General features: G+C 37.0%; 1 protein-coding gene across 1 annotated transcript in view; it reads right to left on the bottom strand.

The window, feature by feature from the left end:
- SEMA3C (sema domain, immunoglobulin domain (Ig), short basic domain, secreted, (semaphorin) 3C) overlaps positions 1–5,580 on the bottom strand; it is a gene marked incomplete at its 5' end in the record, with an annotated part of 49,374 nt that extends 43,794 nt beyond the window's left edge. The window contains 2 exons of the mRNA XM_010016453.1: positions 3,005–3,067; positions 5,416–5,580. Of these exons, the coding sequence (XP_010014755.1) occupies positions 3,005–3,067; positions 5,416–5,580 (228 nt within the window). The remainder of the gene's footprint in view (positions 1–3,004; positions 3,068–5,415) is intronic.
- Between the last annotated feature and the right edge of the window lie 18,526 nt (positions 5,581–24,106).

The raw sequence follows: 24,106 nt of genomic DNA, 5'->3' as shown, positions 1-24,106 counted from the left end.
CTGGTACTGTACTACAACATCTGAAAACTAGTGCATAACTGTAGGTAGTTCAGAGTTCATAGAAGGAGTTTCTCTACAGGGAAAACTGCAGGCCCTCAGTTAAGTGTTAGCTCTAGCTATATTTGAAAAGTCCTTTAAGCCAGTAAAAATATATTGTTTCTCTAAAGCTGAGGGTTATTCCTAAATGTTTCCATTTTCCCATATCCAGCTATCTTTGTTTGTCCCAAAGATGGCTTTAGTAATGTCTTGCTATCAAAATCATTTTTTCCCAGCAGTACTGCCAACCCACATTACTGCTGTGGAAAGGGAAAAAGGATGAGTGAAGGTATACCACTAGCTTACATATGCCAGAGTGTGAAGTGATGCTTTCTTTTCTTTCTGTCTGCAGCAAGACCTTTCTAGAAGAATCCTAGATAAAGGTTAATTTCATGCTGAGAAATCTCACAATGAAAGTCTTCCAGGATCAGGACCAGCAAAAAATATCTACATGAACAGTAGTGGTATTGGGCACTTGCTACTCTGCTTCATGCCGTGGCTTTCCAAAGTGTCTATGGCAAGAACATAGAGGTGGTTATATGAATGATTCTTTCAGGACAGCCTTCTGGGTAACCATCTGACACATACTGTGTCTTCATGTCTCTTCGCTGATGATTTACAGACAAGCAACACAAGTTGGCTCAATACCAATATGCTCTTATTTTAATCCTGTCTGGCAGGAAGACCATTTCATGATCTCTCAGCCCATCTCTCTAGTGCTGAACCACTGAGCTCCATTCGCAACTTGCTTCATGATTAATCTGTGTACTGCCCTGTGAATCCACAACCCAACAAAGCAACAAATTGTTCCTTCGGAATATATTCTGTAAGACTGCATTCAAGGGCACCTATGCTTCAATTTATTTCCCTTTCCTTGATACTGGAGTACTTTGTGCTTTTAAATCAGCCTGGTCTTAGGTGACGATATAGTTGTCTTTAGGATGGACATAGATATTCACATACTACTGGTACTTCCCTTAGAGTTGATACCAAAACTCAGTAGCAGTGTCTGGGGAACTCCCTTACTGTAGAAATCTGAAAGTCAGATGTCTATGCCCTGGAATCTCATCACAGTAAATGGAGATAAATAGATGTCATACTAATGTAAGCATCTAATTTAGCCCAGTGAACATACTATTTAGAGGTGACAATTTCTTTTCAGTAACAAAAAAGGCAGCCAAGAGGACAAAGTCAGACACCTATGTTTGTCTAGTGGTAGGGCAAACAACCGCCCTCCAAATCTCCTGGGAAAAGAATTTGTTGATTGCATTAAGTCCTCTACTGGCTGCTCCAAGTATATCTATTCCTCTTGTATCTTGTGATAATCACTATTCTCTGGTAGGCTAAATGTTATCATGCATTCACTCCCTCTCCACCCTTATTTTTTTAATTTGAAATACTTAATTCTTCTGAATTCCCTCTCTGCTTCTCCCATATTATCAATAATGTTATTAAAATGAACTATATATTTTAAGTTATAAGCAATGATTTAATACTGGTTTCTCTTTTTCTCCGTGAGCTTTATGCAAGATATCTTACTGATTTTAGTATGAGCAGCAGCTGCTCCTCAGTACCTTTTTTTTCCCTCTTTTAAGTTCTTTAGGACAAATTCTAAGAAACAATGTAAACTTCTATCTTTGGAACTTAATTTTTCTTCTGCAATGCACAGCTGGGATAAAAAAATCAATTGAAGTTGATGTACATAGACACGCTTAACTACGTTACAGGGTATTAGCTGTACCCACAATTAAAATGTTGCAAAACCAGAGGTTCTATCCAGAAATCTGTCCACTAATAAAGCAACATTTGCGTACTTCGAGATGATTAAAAGCTAGGAAAGTCTCACCACTAAATACCCAAGATTAAAAGACCTCCAGAGAATCCAGCACTTAGTAGCATCTTAAGCTTTTTTCCTATGGATCACATATTTTGCATACTACTTTCTGCTCAGAGTATCTACATTTTTCCTATTTTTGCCCTAGAAGAATGTCATCATATCTTGGAAACATGACTAAGGCTAATAAATTTTTACATTTCAAAGGAAAGAAAATTCCTTAACCACTCTATGACAAGTTGATGATGCAACTGACACAGTAACTAGTCACCATTAATCACCATTAACAAAGCTATCTGCTTTCTTTTCACATTCAGTGCAACCTACCAGGCCACTAGCTGTTGAATTTACTGCATACTGCAGTAACTAGAACAATGTAAAAAGATATATAAAAATAGGATATTCAATAGGAAAAATAGTTGCATTTCACTATGATAGCTATCAGATAAGAAAGTAGATAAGCTCCAATACCAACCATCAACCATAATACGGTTATTCATGAAGAAGCATTGTATTGCTCTGTAGCAATATAGTGCATTACTCCCCACAGTTTTGAAATAGCAGCATTACAGCAGTACTACACTAGACCACTCTTCTGATTTCCTTACATTTGTCAGCATTTGCAATAGATTTTCAAAATAAAGCCCACACTTATTTTTCTTACAGAAGGGTCTCAGGTGAATTACTGTAAATGTATTGTAAATTGGAAAGAGGTGTTTGGAGTGCTCCTGCGTCTGGCATCTTCAGGCTCCAAACAGTGAGTACCACCCACTTGTAGAGTCTGTTCCTGTGGCGAGCAGCCAGGCAGAGCACTTCCCCACACTGAACAACAGCATCATTCCCAGGACATACCTGGAAAAGCACTAATACCTAGTTTGAGTAGTGACGAGACAAAAAAGCGAGGAAGTGGACAGTGCGTATCTTTCTCCACCTGCCATAGTCTGAAAGTGCATGCTGTTTACACAGCCTGTTTTTTGTAACTTCACTTTATCGGTTGGCCTGCAGAGCATTTCAAAAGCATAACCAACATTTCTTTCACTTCGTTTTGGCTGCATTTAAGGTGATCTGACTTTATTGCCAACTATTAATTTGCTTATGTGTGTGCCTGTGCATGTTCACGTGGATTATACTTACTGTAGGATCTTTGCCAGCCATTTTGCACTCTTCAACCTTGTTTGCTGACGCCGGCCAGAAAATCTGTAAGGAAAGAAATATCTTTTAAGTAACATATTTATTATATAATTTAAGCAAAATATTTTGCTGCCAAACTAACACTAATAAATTAATATTTTGGTATCTTATACACTTTAATTATAAGGAAAAAAGAATTTCCATTGATAACTGAAAACAACTTTCTGTCTTAGCATGCAATAAACAAAATAAAGCCCCAGGTCTTTGGCTGATATAAATTAAGTTTATTGCATATTTTAAAGATAATTTATTCAGAATCCTTTCTTCTAAATAAGAGAGATGCTTTCAGTATTATTGCCTAATTTATTGCCTAGATTATTGCCCATTTTTACTTTTTTGCTTTTATTGAACTAAAAATTATTCACACTAGAAACCAGAATAAAATATTGCAAGAAGGGTTCTTGTAACAATGTTTTGGTTTTAACAGCAAAGGTTTGGATAGATTATGATCAAACCTGATTAAAATCTTAAGATTTCAGACTGATTTCTTTCAGACAGTTTTCCAACAAACACTTCAATGCCTGAATGTTTATCTGATCTATACTCAACTCTAAAGATTTTGAACTTCCTCCATTATTTATTTTGATTTTGAAATAGACGACATCCATTAGATATCTCTCCCTAGAAATTTAGGAGGTGACAGAGCCTGATAATAATTAGCCTTAGGATAACATAAATAATAGCGATACAGTATCTCTGTATATATATACACATACATATATAGAGGGTTGTAAGTATGCATGAATATGTGTAAAGGCATAAGATTAGCAAAGTGAATCTGTTATAAAAATAAATAAACAAACAAAAATGTGTGGAATTGCAGATGTTAATTCTGAGCCTAATACTGCGTGATCACATTCATTGCCAGAAAATTTTGTGTGTTTTTGCTTTCTGTTGACTTTTTTTGCTTTATATGGCAGAATATATGTCATGCAACAAAGGCCTTCCTATCTAACCAACTCTGCACAGAATTAAAACCATCCTGCTAAGGGAAATCTGGAGCACGCCGTGCTGGAGCACAGCAGCTCCCATGTAAGGGTACCTGTATCACTGGTGAGATGGGAATTAGTAAAAAGGTCACACAAGCTATTTCAGATCAGAAAGGGTGGCCCCACTTCAGAGGAAGATTTCTATACCATTAGGAGGTGGAAGGACACATTCAAGCCATCACACGAAAGGCATTTAATTTACATGTGTAAGTTAGAGTTAGCCTCCCTGGACTGCCTGAACAATCAATTCAGATAGACAGGCATGTCCAAAGGGTGATTCAGAGCAAAGCCTAATTTAACTGTGCTTAATCACCCTCCAGCGGGGCCTCTCTCTCTCTCCTGACACATTAAAAGCCTTGCCTCTTAAGGAAAGCATTTATCTTCACTGCTGCAAGCTGGATATCTCTGCCCCTCAGTACTCCTGAGGTATAGTAATAAAGCCCACAGATTAAAGGATCAGACGAATTTGGTAGAACAAGGCCTTTAAGGTACACTTTAAGGCAGTGTTGTAGCTGTGATAATCTAAAGATAGGTAAGGCGAAGTCTGTAGAGAAGTAATATCTTAACAGTTAGACTTCTGGGCACGCAAGTTCTTCTGCAGGACACCTATTTTGAAAGCAGAGAAGCTGGATTTGAACTGCGTCTGAGGACAAGAGAGGAACTTGTGAAAGTAGTTTAAACATTCAATAATTTGATTGTTTTCATACACGGGTCGCCTACTACAGTCTGGGGATGTGGGACACAGAAAGTCCTTAGAAAATGACATCTTGATAAGCGATAGAAGCAGCCAGAAAACAGGCAGTGTCAAAAAGGAGATATGCGTCATAGTGTCCAAAAAAACTCAGCTATGTAACTGAAGGGCAAGGGCTGACACAGACATAAGAAAAGATTGGAAATCAAAAGATTGGAAATCAAAAGATTGGCGATCAGGCTGCGAAGTACAAAACAATAATAAACATAGTTGAAGGTTAAAGACAACTCTGTCCTGTTGGTTTTTGACCTGCAGCCTGAAATGATAGCATGACTCTTGTTCTTCCTCACAGTCGTCTGCTAGAAGTGCATTTTGAATGATCTTAAACCTTGGACAGCTGCAGAAACCATCAACTCATACAAATTTTCCCTATGAGGCCAACCCAAGCTGAATGTCACTTCAAAATGAGTAAACAGGTCAGCTTTTAAACAGTGTTTGAGGAGCAGCCATGCTAATAGCTTGTTCATCTTGCATTCCACATAAAACAAGAACTATTCAGTAAGGTGTGGGTCTGGACTTTTGCCTGCTGCAAAATAATCAAATACACATTCTTTGTCTTAAGAAGAAAGGCATGTAGTGAAGCAACCTTGGGTAAAAATAGATCTCGAACTTACACTGAGAGGGTCCTGGCTTATATTATTAATATTCAATGACAGAATATGATCTTTGCTGCCCACGTAGATCCGATCCTGATCTTCGTCCATGAATAATATCCTGTAATCCAGGGGACTGTGGGATATTCTGTGATATTCAGAGGTCTTAGTTTCTTGCAGCTCTGAAATAGTAAAGACAACAAATTAGTAAAACATTTTAGTTGACTTACTTGCTTTACAACTGCATTTCTTTCTAAATGAAAGCATTTTTGAACACAAGTGGGGTCAGTAACAGAAGAAAAACTCTCATCAAAAACTTGGTAATAATGCAATAGTTGAGTTTTAGAACAAATTTTCCTTTCCCGGTTTGAATGTAATTCTTTTGTACATTAAGTAGCTAGATCTATCTCATAAAAATCAGGCATTGATGTTATTCATTCATCTAATTAATTCTTATTTTAATGGATATAATTATTTACACCTCTGGCTTTTAAGGAAGATCATATATTAAATTAATCAATGTGCTTAATACACTTTGAAGTTTATGACAGCAGAAAATCCACAAGATCAATGAAAGCTACATAAGAACAGTTTACTTTCTTTCCCTACCAGGGGACTTCACTAAGAATAGCTTTATTGTGTTCAAGGTCAATTTTATTATTTATTTTTAGTTCTTCATCACCATGTATGGCTTATTTAAAAGAAAAAAAAAAGTATTCAGTCAAGCTTAAATGTGTCCATTTATTCAGCTGTTTGTATATGGGATTTGGACCAAAGTATCAGAACTGTAGAACTAGCTCTATATTTCCACTTAAAACTTCCTTCAATGAAGAGAAGTGAAAAACATCCTTTGATGTCAGTGCAGGATCAGGCCTGCTACAGGAAAAGCACAAGCATCTGCAATGTAAGTATTACTTGTTGTCCTTGAGAAAGCTCAGCCTTCCTGTCTTTCCTTGGCCAATATGTTTTGGCCCCCACTCAGATATTTTTCTTTTCAGTAATAACAGAAGGGATATTTCTCAAGAGCTGAGAATGGAAAAATAAAACATTAATAATCAATTTGTCCTTATTCAAATATTTAACATGTAATTATGCTTTCTTACCTCATGAACACTATTACTGGATTGTTTTTCCTGTGACTCTAAAAGCGTGGCAAATACACAGTACATATGAAAACAAAGCCTTACATATGGAAACAAAGCCTTGCTATAATGTTTATTCATAAATCTTGGAACTGAATCCACATCCCTTTTGCAAACTGTTTGTCTGAGACCATTCTTATAACTGTTACTAAAGCCTAGTTTTTGCTTGAAAAAAAGTTTTTGCTCATTAGTTCTCTACAGAAAACAGTAGATGTCTTATCCAAGATTAATTATCTAAACTTTTTAGATGACTAGATTAACGTGGGCTAATGTTATTTTGGAAAACAAAAGTCTCAAAACAAAAATATGTACTCTTTCATAATAATGAAAAAATAGTGTCTAAAGTATGCACTTTCTGTAAAACACATTAGGTGGAGCATAATTTACTTGGAGAGCAATTTTTGACAAGCTGTAGACAACATAGAGACAAAGGCTGCAATCTTGGGACTTAAACCTATCTACTAGAGATCTAATGATTGAAATAATACTTATCAGTCTACAATTTGCATTGATAAATATGGCACATAATGCTACTTAATTATTATAATGATTGTTAAATAGTTTCTTTGAAAGATGGAAAATATCTTCTGTTACTGAAAGATACATAATTTTGATTCACTTAGGTGTGTGACAGCTCACAGGAGCTGAGATGACTACATGAATTTACTTACGGTAAAATTAAAAAAAAAAGAAAAAAAAACAAACAAAAAAAACCCCCAATAAATAATATTTCTACTTTGTACATCTCTCAACAGAAGATAAACATACAATCAAGATTTACAGTCTGCACCTAAATGCTTAAACTGGAACAGTACTCATTAAACGCATATGAAAACTGTCCACATCACCTTCAGAAGTCTTTCTTCAGTGCTTGAAAAATCAATTGTTTTACTTTACTAAAAAAACAATCCTCCCTGTAAGCTTTTAGCTGGAGTTTTTAAAGGCACCATGGAGACTCACCAGCACAGTGCATTAAAATGAAGTCCCTTTGCCTGCTCTGAAATTCTCAGACTGACCTTTCATAAGAAGCCTGAGAAGCTAGTGCTCATCCCTTTTCCTGGTGGCCTTATTAACTTTACTGTAATATTTGGCAGCTATAAAGTAAACTGAACCTTCTCATAACCGTCTATGTGATGTACAAGGAAAGCACAGATAAACTGTGAGATGCAGCAGTTTCCTGCACAACACCAAGTAACTGTGAGCACAGTGATCACACAGCATAATGCCCTTCCTTACTGCTCCAGTGACTGACAATGACTGACAGTGAATAAACCATGATGGACAAAAAAGATGATCAAGATGATTGTATTTAAGCAAGAGACAAAAATAGCAAAAGATACCTGATCTCCACACCTTTCAGTTATTAAAACCCATTATTTTCCAAGATTTTTAACGTCTTTGCAATGGTATTACTCTAAGGCACCCAAAAGGTAATCTGTCTCCATCAAGACGCTGGTGAGGAGAATACCTTATGACATGTTGCTAGACTATGGAAACTGAACACCATTCACAAGGGGAAGGAAAGCCCTGAAACAAATACTCTCATACAGATTTATTAGTTTTATTTCTTTCAGTGCTGAAGCCTATGGCTTATTAGCCTCTTACGGCTACTCAAGCAAGTGGAGAGGGAATTTCTAACTGATAAAATTTTCATTTAACAAAATTTACCACACAATCATCCAAGAAAATTTTATTTTTTAAAGATCTACTATCTGGGTGTTGTTATTTGTTTTTTTTTTGCTGTAAGGTCTTTCACATTCCTCTTCATCTCCAAAAGGTTTTGTAAAAAAATGATTCAAACATTTCCTGACCTTCAAGGCAAATTCTAATCCATATTCTGGGAATTTAACCAAATACTCAAAGCAGTAAACCCTGTATGGAAAATGATGATGTGGACAGCTCTCTGAATATTAACATTTTTGTTTGACAATAAAACAAAGGATTACAATATTTTCCACATGCAAATAACTGTCATTCTTAATGATACAAGAACAAATCTTTGTTCACCCTTTTTTTATCAGTCAGTGAATTTAGTTTTGGCTTTCCTCATTTATAAAGCCAATGCCAACTTGATCCATAGTGTCAGAAATCTGATCTTAGAGGACAGGTTATACAGCTCTTGTCCCTTTTAATGAAAAAATAAGAGCTGCAGTGAACTCTCTCCCCAGAACTATTATTATTAATGACCTCCACATTTTGGAGATGCTGATGACTGGGAGTTTCCTCCATTCACAGTGTACATCTGACAATTACGCAGTTTAACACCTACTCCTTAATTATCCTTCTAATCCACCACAGAAAAAAAGTTAATACAAGTATTATTTTAAAAAAAAGTTGTGTTCTTGCAGGAGAAACAACACAGTATTTGTGTAATAGCTATAATTAAGCCTTTGTAACACTCCAAACTCATTGTGTTGCGCTTGACAAAACAAATTACAGCTACCAAAGACTCGAAATCCAGGAAGGTGGAAATACCTCACACACCCTGTTACACACATATTGTCCAACCTGCACAAGGGTATATGATCTGTATATGCTCATATCAAGGGTATAGGATATCTACATATCAGGTTCTCTAAATGTCTTATTTAACACAGAACATCAACCTTGCATCACTCCTTAATTCAAATTCACTGGTGTCACAATTCTGAAAACACAGCCTGACTTTCCTAATGTGAAGAATATAATAATCCTCAATATTAAGAACCTAATATAAGTGACTTCCTCAGTAGACATCTTATAGTAATATGGATGTTTGATGCATATTACTGATATTACTGAAACTAATGCAATTTTTAGCAGGACCTTTACAAAACATGATTATTTTCTATTTGCAGACTCACATAACCACTTGATACTGAGAAGTTCAATATAATCACAAAATATCTTTACCTTGCAGCGTTTGGTAAGCTACAGCCATGGTATGCAAGCATCCCCAGCCCAAGTTCAAAGCACTGAGTTTATCCACTGCTAAGCTGTGGATACATGAGAGAGTGCAGTTGTCTCTGCACTATACCATCACTTGGTCTCCAGCCTAGCAGGCTTCTTTGAGCAAATCTAGGATGCTCTGTCAAGCTTTTAATTTATGATCCCCTGTGGTAATGTACAAGAAATAATATGTTTTCCTCCTCTTTCCTGCTGGCATATGGATTCAGTCTCTGAAGGTTGTTCACGGAGAAGTCAGAGCAGAAGCAGAGATTTGGTGTATGTGCCTCAAAAAAAGCAGTGAGTAAAGCTATAAAGCATCTAGTTTCACATGCAGCACCGCAGTGAAGGGGACAAACACATCTTTCCATAAAGATGGGCTACCTCTCTCCAGGGAACTTCTGTTGCCCAAATTGGTATGGATTTTATGTAGCCGTAGGGATTTGGAAGTCAGCAATACAATGCTGTTTTATTTTATTCCCCGATGGGGTATGGGGTGCACAAACGACAGGCCTTGTGTACATTTAGCAGTAGGCTTGACATTAGCTTCTAGTTAAGGAGGCTGTAAGACTCACTTAAGCCTCATTAAGTCTTCAGTTTGTGCCAACAAATATGCCAGCCCATGCCAAATGTGAAACTGCAATGTAAAATCTCACCGCCTAGGAAGTACAATGAAATCAATTCTCTTTTTTCTATTTTTTTATTACCCTAGAAATAAATACTTAAGTAGAACAATGCTTGTGCTTATAGCATCAAATGGAAGTGGCTCCCTTTCACTCAGAGGCCACTTTTGAACAAGTGAAAAATAATCTCCATAGACAAATTTTGTGAGGCACTGTATATAATGTTCGTAGCATTGAAAGAAATGGTTGTACCTTTAAAAAAATATGAGTGAAATCAGAGATAGCTGCCAAGTTGCAAAAAATAATTTTAAAAAATGCTTCAGCCAGAAGAAAAACTCTGTTTTATTTTAGTTTAAATATTTTCCTTTCTGCTTCGTATTGACTAACTTCTCTGTTTTGTACCTTATTAGTAGAAATGACTGGAAGAGATCTAGTTAAAAGATACCAGATTTTATAAGAGTCTAATGATTTTATTTTCTTGACCTTATTTCTGATTTTTTAGTGTAAAGACATGGAAGAGATAAATGTATTATTTTTATCATTTGAATAATACCTGTGGAAAAATTTATAATACTGCTTTTCAACTCTGTGAGGATACAATCATAGAATCATAGTATGGTTAGGGTTGGAAAGGACCTTAAGATCATCGAGATACAATGTGACTATTTGTTTAATTTTATGTATGGAAAGAGAACAAGGAAAGTCTGAATATTTCCTTTCAAACCTTCAGAAAGAGTCACCTTTGCACTGCCAATATTCCTTTTTCTTTGAAGAAATCTGTATTGATTCCTTCTATTTAAGGGGGTGAGATAAGAGAGCTGTTAAAGCATTTTTCCACTGCTCATGCAGTGTTCAAACTAAAACCCAACCCTCAGCCAGTTCTCAAGTGAAGCTGATTATAAATGGGTACGCAGACATTTGGCCAAAGAGCCATAGCCAGCCAGATGTGCTACTAGTGAGTCCCTCGTGTGCCTTAACCACATGGGGCCCAAAAGCTCACGTGGACCTTTGACCTTTTCTTTGTCTCTTTATCTCTTCTTCACGCATGAGAAGTCTTCACACTTTTCTTTAATGCTGTTACAATGAAATTTGGCTTTTTGTATAAGGAGATAATAGGTTTATAAGGACTGGAAATCACAGATGTGCACACTTGCAAGCTTCTGAATCTGTTTGAAAGGGGTTTAATTGCATTTTTATTAAAAAAAAAAAGAGTGAGAAGGGAGAAAATAGATTTACAAGTGCTCATAAAATCAGAACTAACTAATTAACAAGATCATTTCAAGGATAGGGGAAGGTGAGTTCAGACAGTACAGGCTGAAACAGGAGCCCTCTGCTCAAACTAAAATGTATAATTTGCTAGAAGGAAACTTAATTGCTGTATTTGGAATGAGAGTAAATAAGATGGAAATGCCAGCGATATCTAAATATGATCTGGTTTAAATATACACCTTGAATACTTGTTGGTATATTTGCTGAATTAGGTGACAATGGAATTTAAACATTAGTGGATTGAGATAGTGCAGTCTTTTATAAATAGAAACAATAGCACCAAGGTGAAGTCTTCGAAGAATCAGGCCCTGAGGTAGCTCTAGCATGTCTGAAGAACAATCTTTCACCTTCAGCAGCTCAACATACACATTAGGAGCAGTAAAACACTCAATAGCTCTTTGTGAAGGGGACCATGTGTTGATAGGAAAAGACATACCAGTTAACAGTTGACCTTAAGCAGAGCGTTCACATATGCCAGTTAGATGAGTCTTTTTTTAACAATTCACAACACACACAGAGGTCCTAAAATCCTGGTAATTTGTAGACCTTAGAAAGATCACAATCGAGTATTAACTGGCTTTTGATTTTAGGGCTTTTTAAAAGTTGTACTGAAAGGGGAATCACTCATGAATAGACTCTGTTTCATTAAAATTGTCAAAACCTATGAGAGATTTTTTTTATCTTTGATTTGCTACTTTGAAGAATAAAGGAGGGGAAGATCCACTGAGGTGTGGGCAGCTGCTAGTTCTGTGCAGAAGGAATGGGCTTTCTACGCAAAGGCAAACACACGATGAGAGAAAGTCACTTGTGTGTGGCAAAATGTATTAAGATGGCCCGACGTACCCCACAAGGTTAAGTGCATTCTTACTGAAGCTTTACATCATGAAGAACAGGCACTATTCAATGGCGATTCTTTTTTACTTACACAGATACTGTCATGATGAAATCATACCACATTCCACAGTAGAAGTCCCACTCCGAAACAAAGCGGAAAAATATGTCAACTTTTTCCAAACTGCAGTTGCACAGCTATTCCGAGTCTTGCCAAATATTCCAGCATTGAGATTCCTTCATTGACAATTATGCAAGACCACCCACACCCTCCAGCCAGCCAGTCTCACTGGCTGTAGACACTTACAGACATCATTTTCAGATTACTCCTCCACTTGCCTCACTGTAAACTTGGAATGTCTATATAGGTATTTCAATAAAAACATTGAAAAGCTGGCTTCTGATTTTTTAATAAGCAGAGTGCAGTTATAATTTTCCTGGTCATCAGCTTTATTCCTTTATATAATTGCAGTTTGTCAGTTTTATTTCCGAAGACATCACAAATACTGCCACTCTACAGAACTTTCCAGGAGTTATCTGATTTTTCAAATACAACCTTACTTCTTTCTGCCCATTATTAACCTGTCCAGGCTTTATTCTATTTTTTAAGTCCCAAACCCAGAGAAACAATTTTGGCAAGCATGGGGAGCCATAAAGACAGGCCAACTGGGTTTAAGGTTACTGCAGCTGAGTTAGCCATGTCGGATGGGAGCCAGTCTCCTCCGTGTCTTGTGTATAAAGAGCTTGTGTATGACAGCTCTGCAGCATGCAGACTGCTCTCCAAGAGTTGTAAGCTGCATACTTCAAAGTCTGCACAGTTAGACAGAGTTTACCCTTTTGTTTCTTCCCAAAAGACATGGAGAGGATCCTTGCCACATTGCCTAAGACTGCACAAGCTCAAACCATCTCACCCACTAGCCTGGATGCACACAGTAGCTTTGCCATTGGCACTCAAGATGGTTTTGGTTTCCAGATGCAGGAGTGAGAAGCTTTTGGTCACCAAATATGACATTATTTTTGAGACGGAGTAAGAAAAAACACCACTCCCGTTGAGAAGTCAGACAAATTCCACATTATTTTACTTCTTTTGGGAGCTGTATAACTTTTCATCATAATCTCTTGTTTTCTCTCATACTTCTTTTTCTAGCGGACCAGCAATCACATCATGGGTGGAATGTCTGTGCTTCCTCCTGCGATGCTCAGTCTCACAGAGAAATGTTCCAAGTAGCTATCAGACTCACTGGCCAGCTGAAGCCCTGACTACATGCAGACACCAAAGCTCTTTGATCCAAATTTAAAGAAATATATGAGAAATGAAAGAAAGTGCATTATTTTAATTGTCTGTCTGAAAACTGAATTAAAACTGAAGCTAGTGCTGTTCTCCAAGTCAGAACTGGGCAACAACATGAGACTTCAGAACTGTTCTCCCAGTTCATTCATCTTCATCCCATTTATCACTAGTGGGTTGACCTCCGGGTGTAGAACAAGGTCTGAGTGGACTTACTAGTTTTGCATCTCATTCGGGTTGTTATTTTTGTGATAAAAAAGCAAACCTTTTTAGTCTTAGGTTTGAGTATCTGCGTGTTTGCTCCCCACAAGCTGATGTGACAGGTTATGTCAGCTGGGATGTTTTTGAATATTGGGGAGCACAGGAGGGTGTAAGTAAGGTTGAGTGAAACGTAGGCTGTTTCACTGCTAGAGTTGTGTTTCTTTGCAAGTTCATTTTTCGGTTTCAGTGTAAAAGTGTACTTTGCAGGTTTCCTGAGGTAGCCTGTAGACGATGAAGTCATAATTTGCCCTTTGCAGAATTGACAGAGGCAGCTGCTCTCCAAATGTGCAGTTTTGAGGTGTTAATACATTTTCATTGACGAACTGACAACTGAGCCTCTGAACTGTAGTGAAGAACTACCAAACTAGTGAAGAACTACCAAATACCTACCAAACTACCAGATGTTGCAAAATAATCAATATCTTAAATATAAAAGTATGATAGTAGTCTCTTAACTTCTTTTCTGGCCAAAAAAGCTCTTCACATCAACTCACATGCAGTCTTTCTTTTTCTCTTCTAGCATATGGTTGCTAAGCTGCCGAATTACTCTTGTTGCCAGAGCTAATAAAAACTCATTCAGAAAACACAGCTCAATCACTGCAATATTTCATTATGGTTTCTTTAATAAAGTAAGAACTCACTTCACTGTGGTGAGGCAGAGGAACTCTTTTCATTATATTTCTTTCTCTCCTTCAAAGAGCAATCTCCCCAGAGATTCAGCCAATCTCTGTATATCTAGGATTGGCATTACTGCCCTTGCTGCAGTAATCCTTGCCTTTATTGATGTTACCGACTTCAGCTGCAATTTTAGCCACACCACTTTATCCAGAGATCTCCTTAAAACATATTGGCCCTGCCTTGGGCAGTCCTCTTTCACTCCTACTCCATATAAGAAAGGGCGACTTTGTATACGAAGGCTTGGTTACAGTTTCATTAATATTATCATCATTTTAATCAAATTAGGATTAGCTATCAGGCATAAAGAGATCCAGCTAAATCCCAGTGCTTAACTTTTAGTCATTCCTTAGTAAAATAATGTAAAATATACTCAGCTATGAGCTGAAGAAGGCCTGGAGTGCAGTATTTCACATTCAAAAGAATTTCATTAGTAAATTAATTTCAATGGACTGGTGAATTAAAGGGTAGTGTTTTTAGACACAGACAATTCTGAATGCAGAGGGATGCTCATAAAAGAACCCAAGTTTGCTATAGCAAAAACAAGGAAACAGGTATGTGGGATGGTGGGTACGGCATACAACTAGGTAAACTAATGCTTTTTTTTTTTTAGTGTTTTTTCTTGTTTCTTTTCAGTATCAGCATCCGTATCAGTATGTCAATCAATGGTATGCATATATCTGGTGTCTATACATTCTTGTCTATCTATCAGATACTCATCTCTCTGTACCAAGCCTAGAAAGCAAGCTCTGCTTTTCATCTGGGAAGGATAAAAAAACATTTATTCTCACTCCACTATGTGAGAAAACAAAGCAGCCGGAGGTCAACAAATGGCATCCCCCTTTCAGTGAACCTTCAATGAACCTCTAGTCCAACATGATGCCAGAAGGGTCATTATATTGGAGATAACAAACATTACCAAAAGAGAAAGACACACTTGATTCCACAGTTCTTTCACAACTGTATTCATCCAAATCTCCTCTTGGTATTTCCACTTGTAGAATAGAAATATTAGAATAGTAAAATATTTCTCCACAATATTCTTCATTCCTTTCCCTATATTTCTTTGTTGTTCCGTATGGTTAAATTACCCCTTGTTGCCTAATTTGGGCTCCTTGATTGAATTGATTTTGCATCCAAGAGGCCACCCAGCCTTCTGCATTGACAGGAAGCAAGCTGCTTTGTAAACGTGGGTGTTTGGGATTCCTCCTGAAGCCAAGGAAAATTTGGTTTGTGAGAAGAGAGAAGGTCAAGCCTATCCTTAAATGTTTTCCTGTTGTTTTTTTCCCTTGAAATAATTTCTCTGGCATATTAAATGCAGTCACTCCCATCAGGGAAATAGCCACATGGTTTCATCAGGTTGTACATTAAGGGTTGGGTGTTTTTTTCTTTTCAGATTACTGTAATGCCACAACTTGCTTCCCTGGACACAAGGTTTGGCCTCATCCCCCAGAGGACTTCAGAGGTTGGGCACAACAGCAGCACCGTTTGTGTTGCTGAACACCTAGGATTGTTATGAATACTTTAAGTATTAAAGTAATGATGACTTAGGGGTTCTTTTAAACGTCAGTTTCAAACCACAAATACTTCGAAGCATGTGTGCAGCAAAAATTATTTTATTTAAGCTTACTTTATTTCTGTACAGGTCTGGAAGGTGGAAATGGGTCTGTGACTGTTAGGTGTCACTTATGAGATGTGACTGTCCCTACGGCTGGCTCAGTGGGAGCAGGAGTGGTGCGCTCAAGTCCTGCAGGGAGATGTGTTCTGTGCGTAGCATGCTTGCTGTTTAAACACACAGAATGTTACTGTATTTCCCTCTTCTTCACACCATGAAGACTGACACAAAGACTGAGTTTAGGACACATTCCAGAGCTGCATGCTACCATCAATCTTCAAATGATCACCAGCTGGTATTTGGGTGTACAATAAAAGCCATGTTTAGTGGGCTGAGCACAGCCTGGTGGATTAGAGTCCACTCAAGACTAAATACTACTCTGCTGGTATTTTGCTTTTTGACGTGTCACATAAACTCTCTGAGTTACATATGTAAAGTGGAAATAACAGTTTGGCAATTTATTTCACTGGGTTGTTCAGGGGCTGTGCTTGGTAATGTACAGAAAAAAGCCTTTGAAATTAAAATGAAAAGGCTGGAAGAAGTTATTTCAAGTGTGTTTCACATGCAAAAAGAGATTTTGCTTGTTTGTTTGTTTGAAGTCCAGAGCCTTCAGACTTAGTAAGCTCAGCCAAAACGCTGGTTTGGATTTAACAGATGATAACTTTTATGCTTTTCTGTTTAGATTTCATCTGAATGGGAAGACATTTAAATAAATAAACCTTCTGCAGTCACTCACTCTGTGTTTAAATCAGACTTGCCTTACTTATTCAGGAGGATGACCATTTAGTATTTGGCCAAAAGAAGGGAAATAAGTATAAGAATTGCCCCTCTTGTATTTCCACAGATATTAAAAAAAAAAAAAAAAAAAAACCAAAAGAAAAAAAAGATAAAACCTACTTGTTTATATTCAAATCTCAGTTATAAAACATCTCATGATTACAACACTATTGCTTTTAGATAATGGTAGGCTCTAATGGGAGTGAGCTATTAGCTCATTTGAATGTGCAAAAGAGAAAAAATAAATAAGATAACTCATTGCTTCCAGGTGAAAGAAGAGTCAAGAAGAGTAAGGTACTCTGATAAAGTACTACATGGACCTCTACATGTTCAGCATAGAAATAATAGGTTCAAGGAAGGAAGGACTCAAATGGCAACACAGAACTGAAAGGTATTTAGGTTCCTGACAGATTGGCACACTGCAGGTATAGGAAAGAAGTGGTAGTGGACAATATGGGATAGAAATCAATCACAGTTAACCACTTATCTTCATAATAAACTACTAATCGTAGCAGAGGAAGATGCAAGTGCCATGAGTATGTAACTCTGTCCTTGATCCTGAAATAAAATCAAAGTTGTGCTAACTTTAAAGGCAAAATTCATAGACTGTGTTCTTTGTGTACAGCCTGTACTCATATTTTGGAAGCGCAAGCAAAATAACATGGCTATTCATTTAAAGCATAATGTACAAATATCTAGAACAAAGAGGATTTGTTTCATGACCAGAACAGGGAACTCTAAGTCAGAACTCCTGGGCACTTGCTCTCTGACCTTCAACAAATCTCTCACCCTCCATTTATGTCAGTTTAACCATCTGCTATATGTTTATAACAACACTTACCTGTCTTTCAGAATTACTATCAAGTTCAGCTAATGTATGTTTGCTAAAAAAACAAAGGAAAGGCATTTTTACATTCAAGGTATTAGTCTAATTCATGTTCCTGAAACCATTTAAGCTTATTGCATAATATATTTAAATTATTCCATTTTACAGGTACACATGCTTTAGTGTTTCTGTTTTGTATATAGTAATACCACTTAATGCACAGTCCATTTCAGCTCCTTTAAATAGATAATGCCAAGAATTCTATTGTAGTGGAAAGGAAATCTCTACCACATGGTTGTGATTGAAGAGCAAATAGAGACAGTTCTGAATAGTTTTTAAGCAGAATTTGTTTACTAAAGGCATGTAAACGTCACTGAATTAGCCCATGTGGAGGAATGCCAGAGTGACCTTTTGAACTCTTAACTTATATGCAAAATATTTTTAACAGGTTTAAATCTTTTAGCTGGTGTTTATTATGTAGGGCTTTCACTATTATGTAAGACATATTTTGACTACTTCCGTTTAACAGCTTCGCCTTCATAGCATTTCACAGTGTACTTCAACTGTTTGGCGGTTAATGAAAAACTGAAAGCAACTGTAATAACTTTTAACTTTGTTAAACCAATCTCTCATAGCTGCTCCTCTTCCTTGTTTCTGTTTACTAATCAATGCTAGGTTATGTGGTGATTTATTGGCACTGCACGTAATGGTTGGGTCTCTTGCATAAGATATATACTGAGTGTAGAATAAATAATTTCAATTTATTTGTATGTCTTTTTGGCAGTAATCTATTGTAAAACCTAAGTATTATCCACATAAGACACTACAATCTAGAGATACCTTTCTCATTCGTACCACAGAAATTATCAAATCTTTCTTACCAAATCTTATCTAACACAATTAGTCTGAGAACTGCAACATTTTACACAACCTTGGCTTTTATGATCACTGACCAGTAGTCTGCTGACCTAATTTTCCACTAAATTGCTCCAAATGTTCCACTCTCAACACCAATAAAATCAACAGAGAACCACTGCCATAAAATATGGTTAAAGCATTAGAAATCAATTCTTAGCTCTCCAACCGTCAGAAATGCAGTCTCCAAATTTATCAAATTTACCACTTGACTCCAAGTAAAATTCTAGAAACTACTGAAATACAAGCTCAGGGCGAGAAATTACGTAGAGGTTCAAATGTTTGAGCTCTACTCCTGGCATTAGTACCAAGCTAGAGCACAGACAATCACTCTTGGAAATTTGAATCTCAGTTTTTCAATACTTGTCAGACTCCTTCTAGTACAGCAACCGTAAGGGAGAACTGAGGAGAGCACAAGTACCCAGCTACTTGCAGGAGTATTTCAGGTGTTAGCTTTCTGCCTTTTTTTAAGGCTACAACAGACCATTTGGTGCAGATTGCTGAAGTCTGACCATGCATATCCAGCTCAGCAAAGAATTTAAGCAGAGAAATGATTTTGCTCTGCATGCCAATAAGCCTTAGGCAGCCACCTCCTTTGCCAACCTAAGGCAAAGAAAAACACTGTCCAGGGCATGACTAGTAGTACAGCTTTCATCTATGAAAATTTCTGAATATGAGATAGGCTGGATTTTCCGGAATTAATATTCTGAATTTAGGCTCCTAATTCCCACTTAAATGCCAGTTTAGGTGCATAACTAACTGGTGTACTGAGTATGTGCCTTGCTATTCTTCCTTTCTATACTTCACTTACCTTACTCTAACTGTGGGCATGTCACAACTACTGTCATCTACTGGTAAACTCAGCACAGCAATACCACTTTATATTCCAAAGTAGGTCTACTAAAAGAATTCATCAATACCTGTTGATTTTATAACAAAGGAAACATTCTGGAGTCTGACGAAATATGATTTTACTATTATTATTATTCCCTTTGGGTCTTTGTTCTGTTTTACATGCATCACAATCAAATGATCATGCAGATACAATATTGCTAAACTCAGATGTCTAATCCCTAAACCTAATCACAGGAGGAAAAGTGGGTTGTCCTGAATTCGTCACTGCCTGTCAGATGACCTGTCCCTTTATCACATCAAATCAATGCATGGTAGTCTAGAAACAGAATAACATAGAATGAATGATTAACGATTTATAACCTGTATGGTAAAGAACACATGAAGTTCACCCATCAGTGTTCCTCACACCGAATGACATGGCAACAAATCTTGCACTGCCAGAAAATACATACTCTTCAGGCTTAAAACATGACAAAACAATAAATGCAGTTTGTTAGAGTTGGGTATAAGAAAAGGGAAACTTTAACAGTCAATGAATATTATGAGGAGAAACATTCTGCTGAAGCAGGGAGAAATAAAGTAACTGTTCTCAGGTGTTTTGTGGAATTCTAGAAAGGACAGTGACACAAGAACCTAACTCACCCACACTGACAGGATTTTCTGTCATTAATTTCAACCTTTTTCTGCAGGTTCTTGTTTTGTTTCGTTTTTCTCTGGTGATTATAAAAGAAGCCTGGATGACTAAATCAGATTAGATATCTAACATTTAGATGACAACACTAGAAGTAGGTGAACTTCCTCAGTATGATAAAAATACAACTTTACCTCACCTGGCACCTCAAGGGCCAAGTGTAACAGTGACAGTAAAAAAGAAAAATAAAAAAATAAAAAATCCAAAAACAGTTAACTAAAGGTTTTGTTTGTTTCAATGATTGACTTTGGGCCATTGAAATAAAAAAGATCTAATTATAAATATGCTGAACTCAAAGGTAATTGCATCAAAAACCTCCAAGCAGGACAAAAATCACACAGACAGGAGTGTGATAAATTAACTTGTTGGATTTATCATCTTAGAAAGCAAGTGACACATGAGGAGAGGAATGAAGGGAAGACAGTAACATATCTGCAATTTGAATACATTTACATTAATTTACTGGTGACACTGAATGCCACCTAATACCCCCCTGTCCCTCACACACTAAGCCAATGCAAACTAAAAGCCCTAAACCCACCATTTATAGAAGCAATCAGAATGTGACTTTTTATAGATGCAAAAAAATTAACCACATGAAAAAATGTTTGCAAGTCCCATCAGGCTGCCTGTTACCAGTATTTTGATGCTGTTCACACACAGCACTGTGCAGATCATATAATTAATGCAGTTTTTCTCCATCAGTTCTGCTTTCCCTTCTCCACCTCTCTAACAAGGCAAAGACCTATACTTTTCACTGGTATGAACTTGTGCACATCAACTGAGATGACAGACAGTCCAGGTCCAAATTTGAACTACAGAATGCTTTCAAACATTGGTTAACATTTCTTTTTCAAAATTATAAAATGCAGTCGCTAAAAGACAATTTTTGTGCTGTGCCTTGGCCCTCAATTTATTAGTATCTTGCAAAAATTCTGCTTCGAGTAGCTAACACTAAAAATCCATTCAGTTGTTCAAATGTGGTATTTTAAATATCTGACAAGGTTATTTATAACTACTGCATTATTTTAATTAAAATAAGATCTATCAATTACATTAATTAATAGTGGTAGAGTATGGATGTGTGCCTAACAAGTGAATACAGAATGTAATTTGTTTGAACTGTTTTTTCTGCTGTAATGATACTGTTACTCAGGAAACATTAGTACTTGACTCTATTTAATTGAACAAAGGAAACTGTGTCAATAGCCTTGGGAAAAACATTCTGATCAGAAATGAGCAAGTATTTAAACAAACTTGCCTCTACTGGAAAAAAAAATAAAATAGAAAAGGCATAAAATAACTGCTGATGGTTAAGATCTGAGGACATAAAAATGTGCGTTACTGTTCTGGAATAGACAAAATACTAAAATATTCCCAGAATCTTGTCTCTTTTGCTGTATGTCAAGGTAAAAAGCACTTAATTATTGTGGATGCGTAAGTCAGAATACCACACTGTGATAAGGGACGTGTTATTTCTGATTCCATTTCATGACACAGGAGACGATGCTCTTACATCTTTTGTCTCAGTTTGTGAATTCATTAAGTCGACACATTTTTGCCTATGTCTTGCCTCTAAAATTACAGTGAACAATTTCCTGTAAGCCAACGGACTTGGCTTTTAGCTGGCATTAGCCAGGCTTTTTTTATGGAAAACCCCCATATTTATGATGATGAGGACCTTTTAGATTAACTTCAGCTCAGCTACTGGCCAGCTGCATAACTGTGGGTGCACCATTTCTCCTTCTGGCTTTGGTCTGTCTTTATTTAGATTACAAACTCCTCAAGATGGGGCCACAGACAGGTTCTGAACCTCTGTGCAGAAGGGCAGGGACAGTGTATTTCATAATCTCAATTTATTGCAATATCAAAGCAATAGTGGCTTAAATAATTTGAAGGGCGTTCATTTAAACACCTGTTCTTTTTAATTAGTTTTTAATCAGTGCTTTTGATGGAAAGATTTTGAACTGTGTCAGAGCAATATTCTTACTCGAAACTTTCCTTCAGGTTGCCTTCTGTCTGCTTCACTCTGTTGGGAGATCCAGGATAAGTATGTTATCATTGCTATTGAGTCACTCAACCACATTAACAACTCAAACCAAAGCCAAATCCTCTGCGGCTGTTAGGATTACAAACAATCTAAGCATAACTTTCTGGAGCAAAGAAACACACAGGAAAGTGATATGTGACAGTTACCTTTGAATATTAAACAAAGTCTGTCAGTGGCAGGTCAAAAATATTTTGTATGGCATCACAAACCCACAGGCCCCAACTCAGAATTGCCTTTAAGTTACAACAGACCTGCAGATGTTATAGGAGGAGGAAAAGCAAGGGCATTCCTCCAAAAACTGATAGTTCCATCACTCTTTCTGATTCAGTGAATATATAAGCAATAAGTGGGGGCTCAGGAGGTCCATTTTAAGAATTCCAGGTTATCCGAAAGTAGGGACATGGCTTGCAAGTAGTCTTTCTTTTCCATTAAGAGTCAAATCCCGAGAAGATGTAATTTGTCCATACACTGATTAGGCAGGCTATATAAAGCCATCAAGTCTGCTGCAGGCATCTAGCTTGAAGTACTGAATTTAGGAACCCAGCTTCTAGAAGCTGTGTATATTCTCACTGAGAAAAAAAAGGCAGAGGGCTAAACAGAGCAGGGGAGTAGCTTAGGTTCTCTGAAGCTCCCTCTGAAGGAACCTACCCTGATTTACTGAGCTGAAACAGGGCCTGAAGAGGTGAAGTTCCAACTCCAATTAAAAATAATTCTCAGTTTACTTGATCTGCATTAGGGCACACCTAATGCTGTCAATTCCCTATGAGATCTCAGAACAGCTGGGAAGTATACTTCCTTGTATAAATGATCATGGATATTCTTCCAAACATCAGGCCCATAGGTCAGTGGTTATGTATTTTTTCTTGCAATTATTTGAAAATGCTGCAATGTCAACACAAGAGTAACAAATTGTAACCTTAATTAATGAAATTTCTATCCTCCTTTTAAGACCTTCCAAAGAGACCAAACACTTTCAGAGCTCATCTAGCCTCTGTAGATCTTTACCCCCACACTAACTTCTTTTGCAATTAGTGGGATTCACAACATTCCACTGCAAGATCAGTGGCTGCACCTTCTGTAGGACAAAGCTAAAAGGTTGAACTAGAACATGAACTTCTAAAGAACTCAAAGAAGCTACAGGAAGAAAATAGGGGCAGATTTTCTTGTGCTACAGTTGTAATATGGTCTACTCCAGTAAAATATTAAGCACTTAAGTGTCCACTAGGACTTCTCAGCAATGCAACCTAAGCATCTTTAAATGATCTGTTTGAACAATTTTTAATTTCAGATTAAAAAAAAAAAAAAGTGAAGAAAGACAATGACATACCAGGCAAAGGAAAGAAAACAAGCAAGGAAATGAAAATATTGGGTTAGCTATTACAAATGACAATAGTGATGTCAGTGTTTTAAAATACATGGCAAATACTGAAAGATAGGAAATTAAATTTTAGCTGGAAGTTGTAAATAAACACTGGGCTGCCACAATTATGTATTGCTATTCCAGCAGAGGAAATAATCAACAAGCAGTAAGAGGGTTATAAGGGGCAGAGGGAGAAAAGAGAGACCAAGAAGAAGAGAAAATGCCATTCTAGAAATAAGATTGCCAGTAAAGCTGAAAATGGGTTTACATGCTGTTTTCTTCTTCCTGCCTCAATACAGCCTTGCTTGGATGCATTTAAGAATAGCCATTTTCAAGAGGCCTTCTCAGTAAAGGAAACAAAGGGATGGTGGAAGGATATTCCTTATACACCCAAGATGCTAATGTATCTGATAATTTATTTGCCAGATAGAATTAATTTACTTCAGATTCAAAGCAAAACTGTAACTCAACACAAGCATGAAGCAGAACACAAACATCTGTCAGAAACAGTTGCACCTCTGTAAACAAGCTAAAGTGACCTGCCAAAAATCATCCAAAGTTAATACTGGGAAGTTACTGCCATACTGCCAAGGCCCACTTTCATGTCCT

This window comes from Nestor notabilis, unplaced genomic scaffold, assembly GCF_000696875.1.
Source record: "Nestor notabilis isolate BGI_N333 unplaced genomic scaffold, ASM69687v1 scaffold15486, whole genome shotgun sequence".
Classification (NCBI taxonomy): domain Eukaryota; kingdom Metazoa; phylum Chordata; class Aves; order Psittaciformes; family Psittacidae; genus Nestor; species Nestor notabilis.
This window is presented reverse-complemented; position numbering and strand designations above follow the sequence as displayed.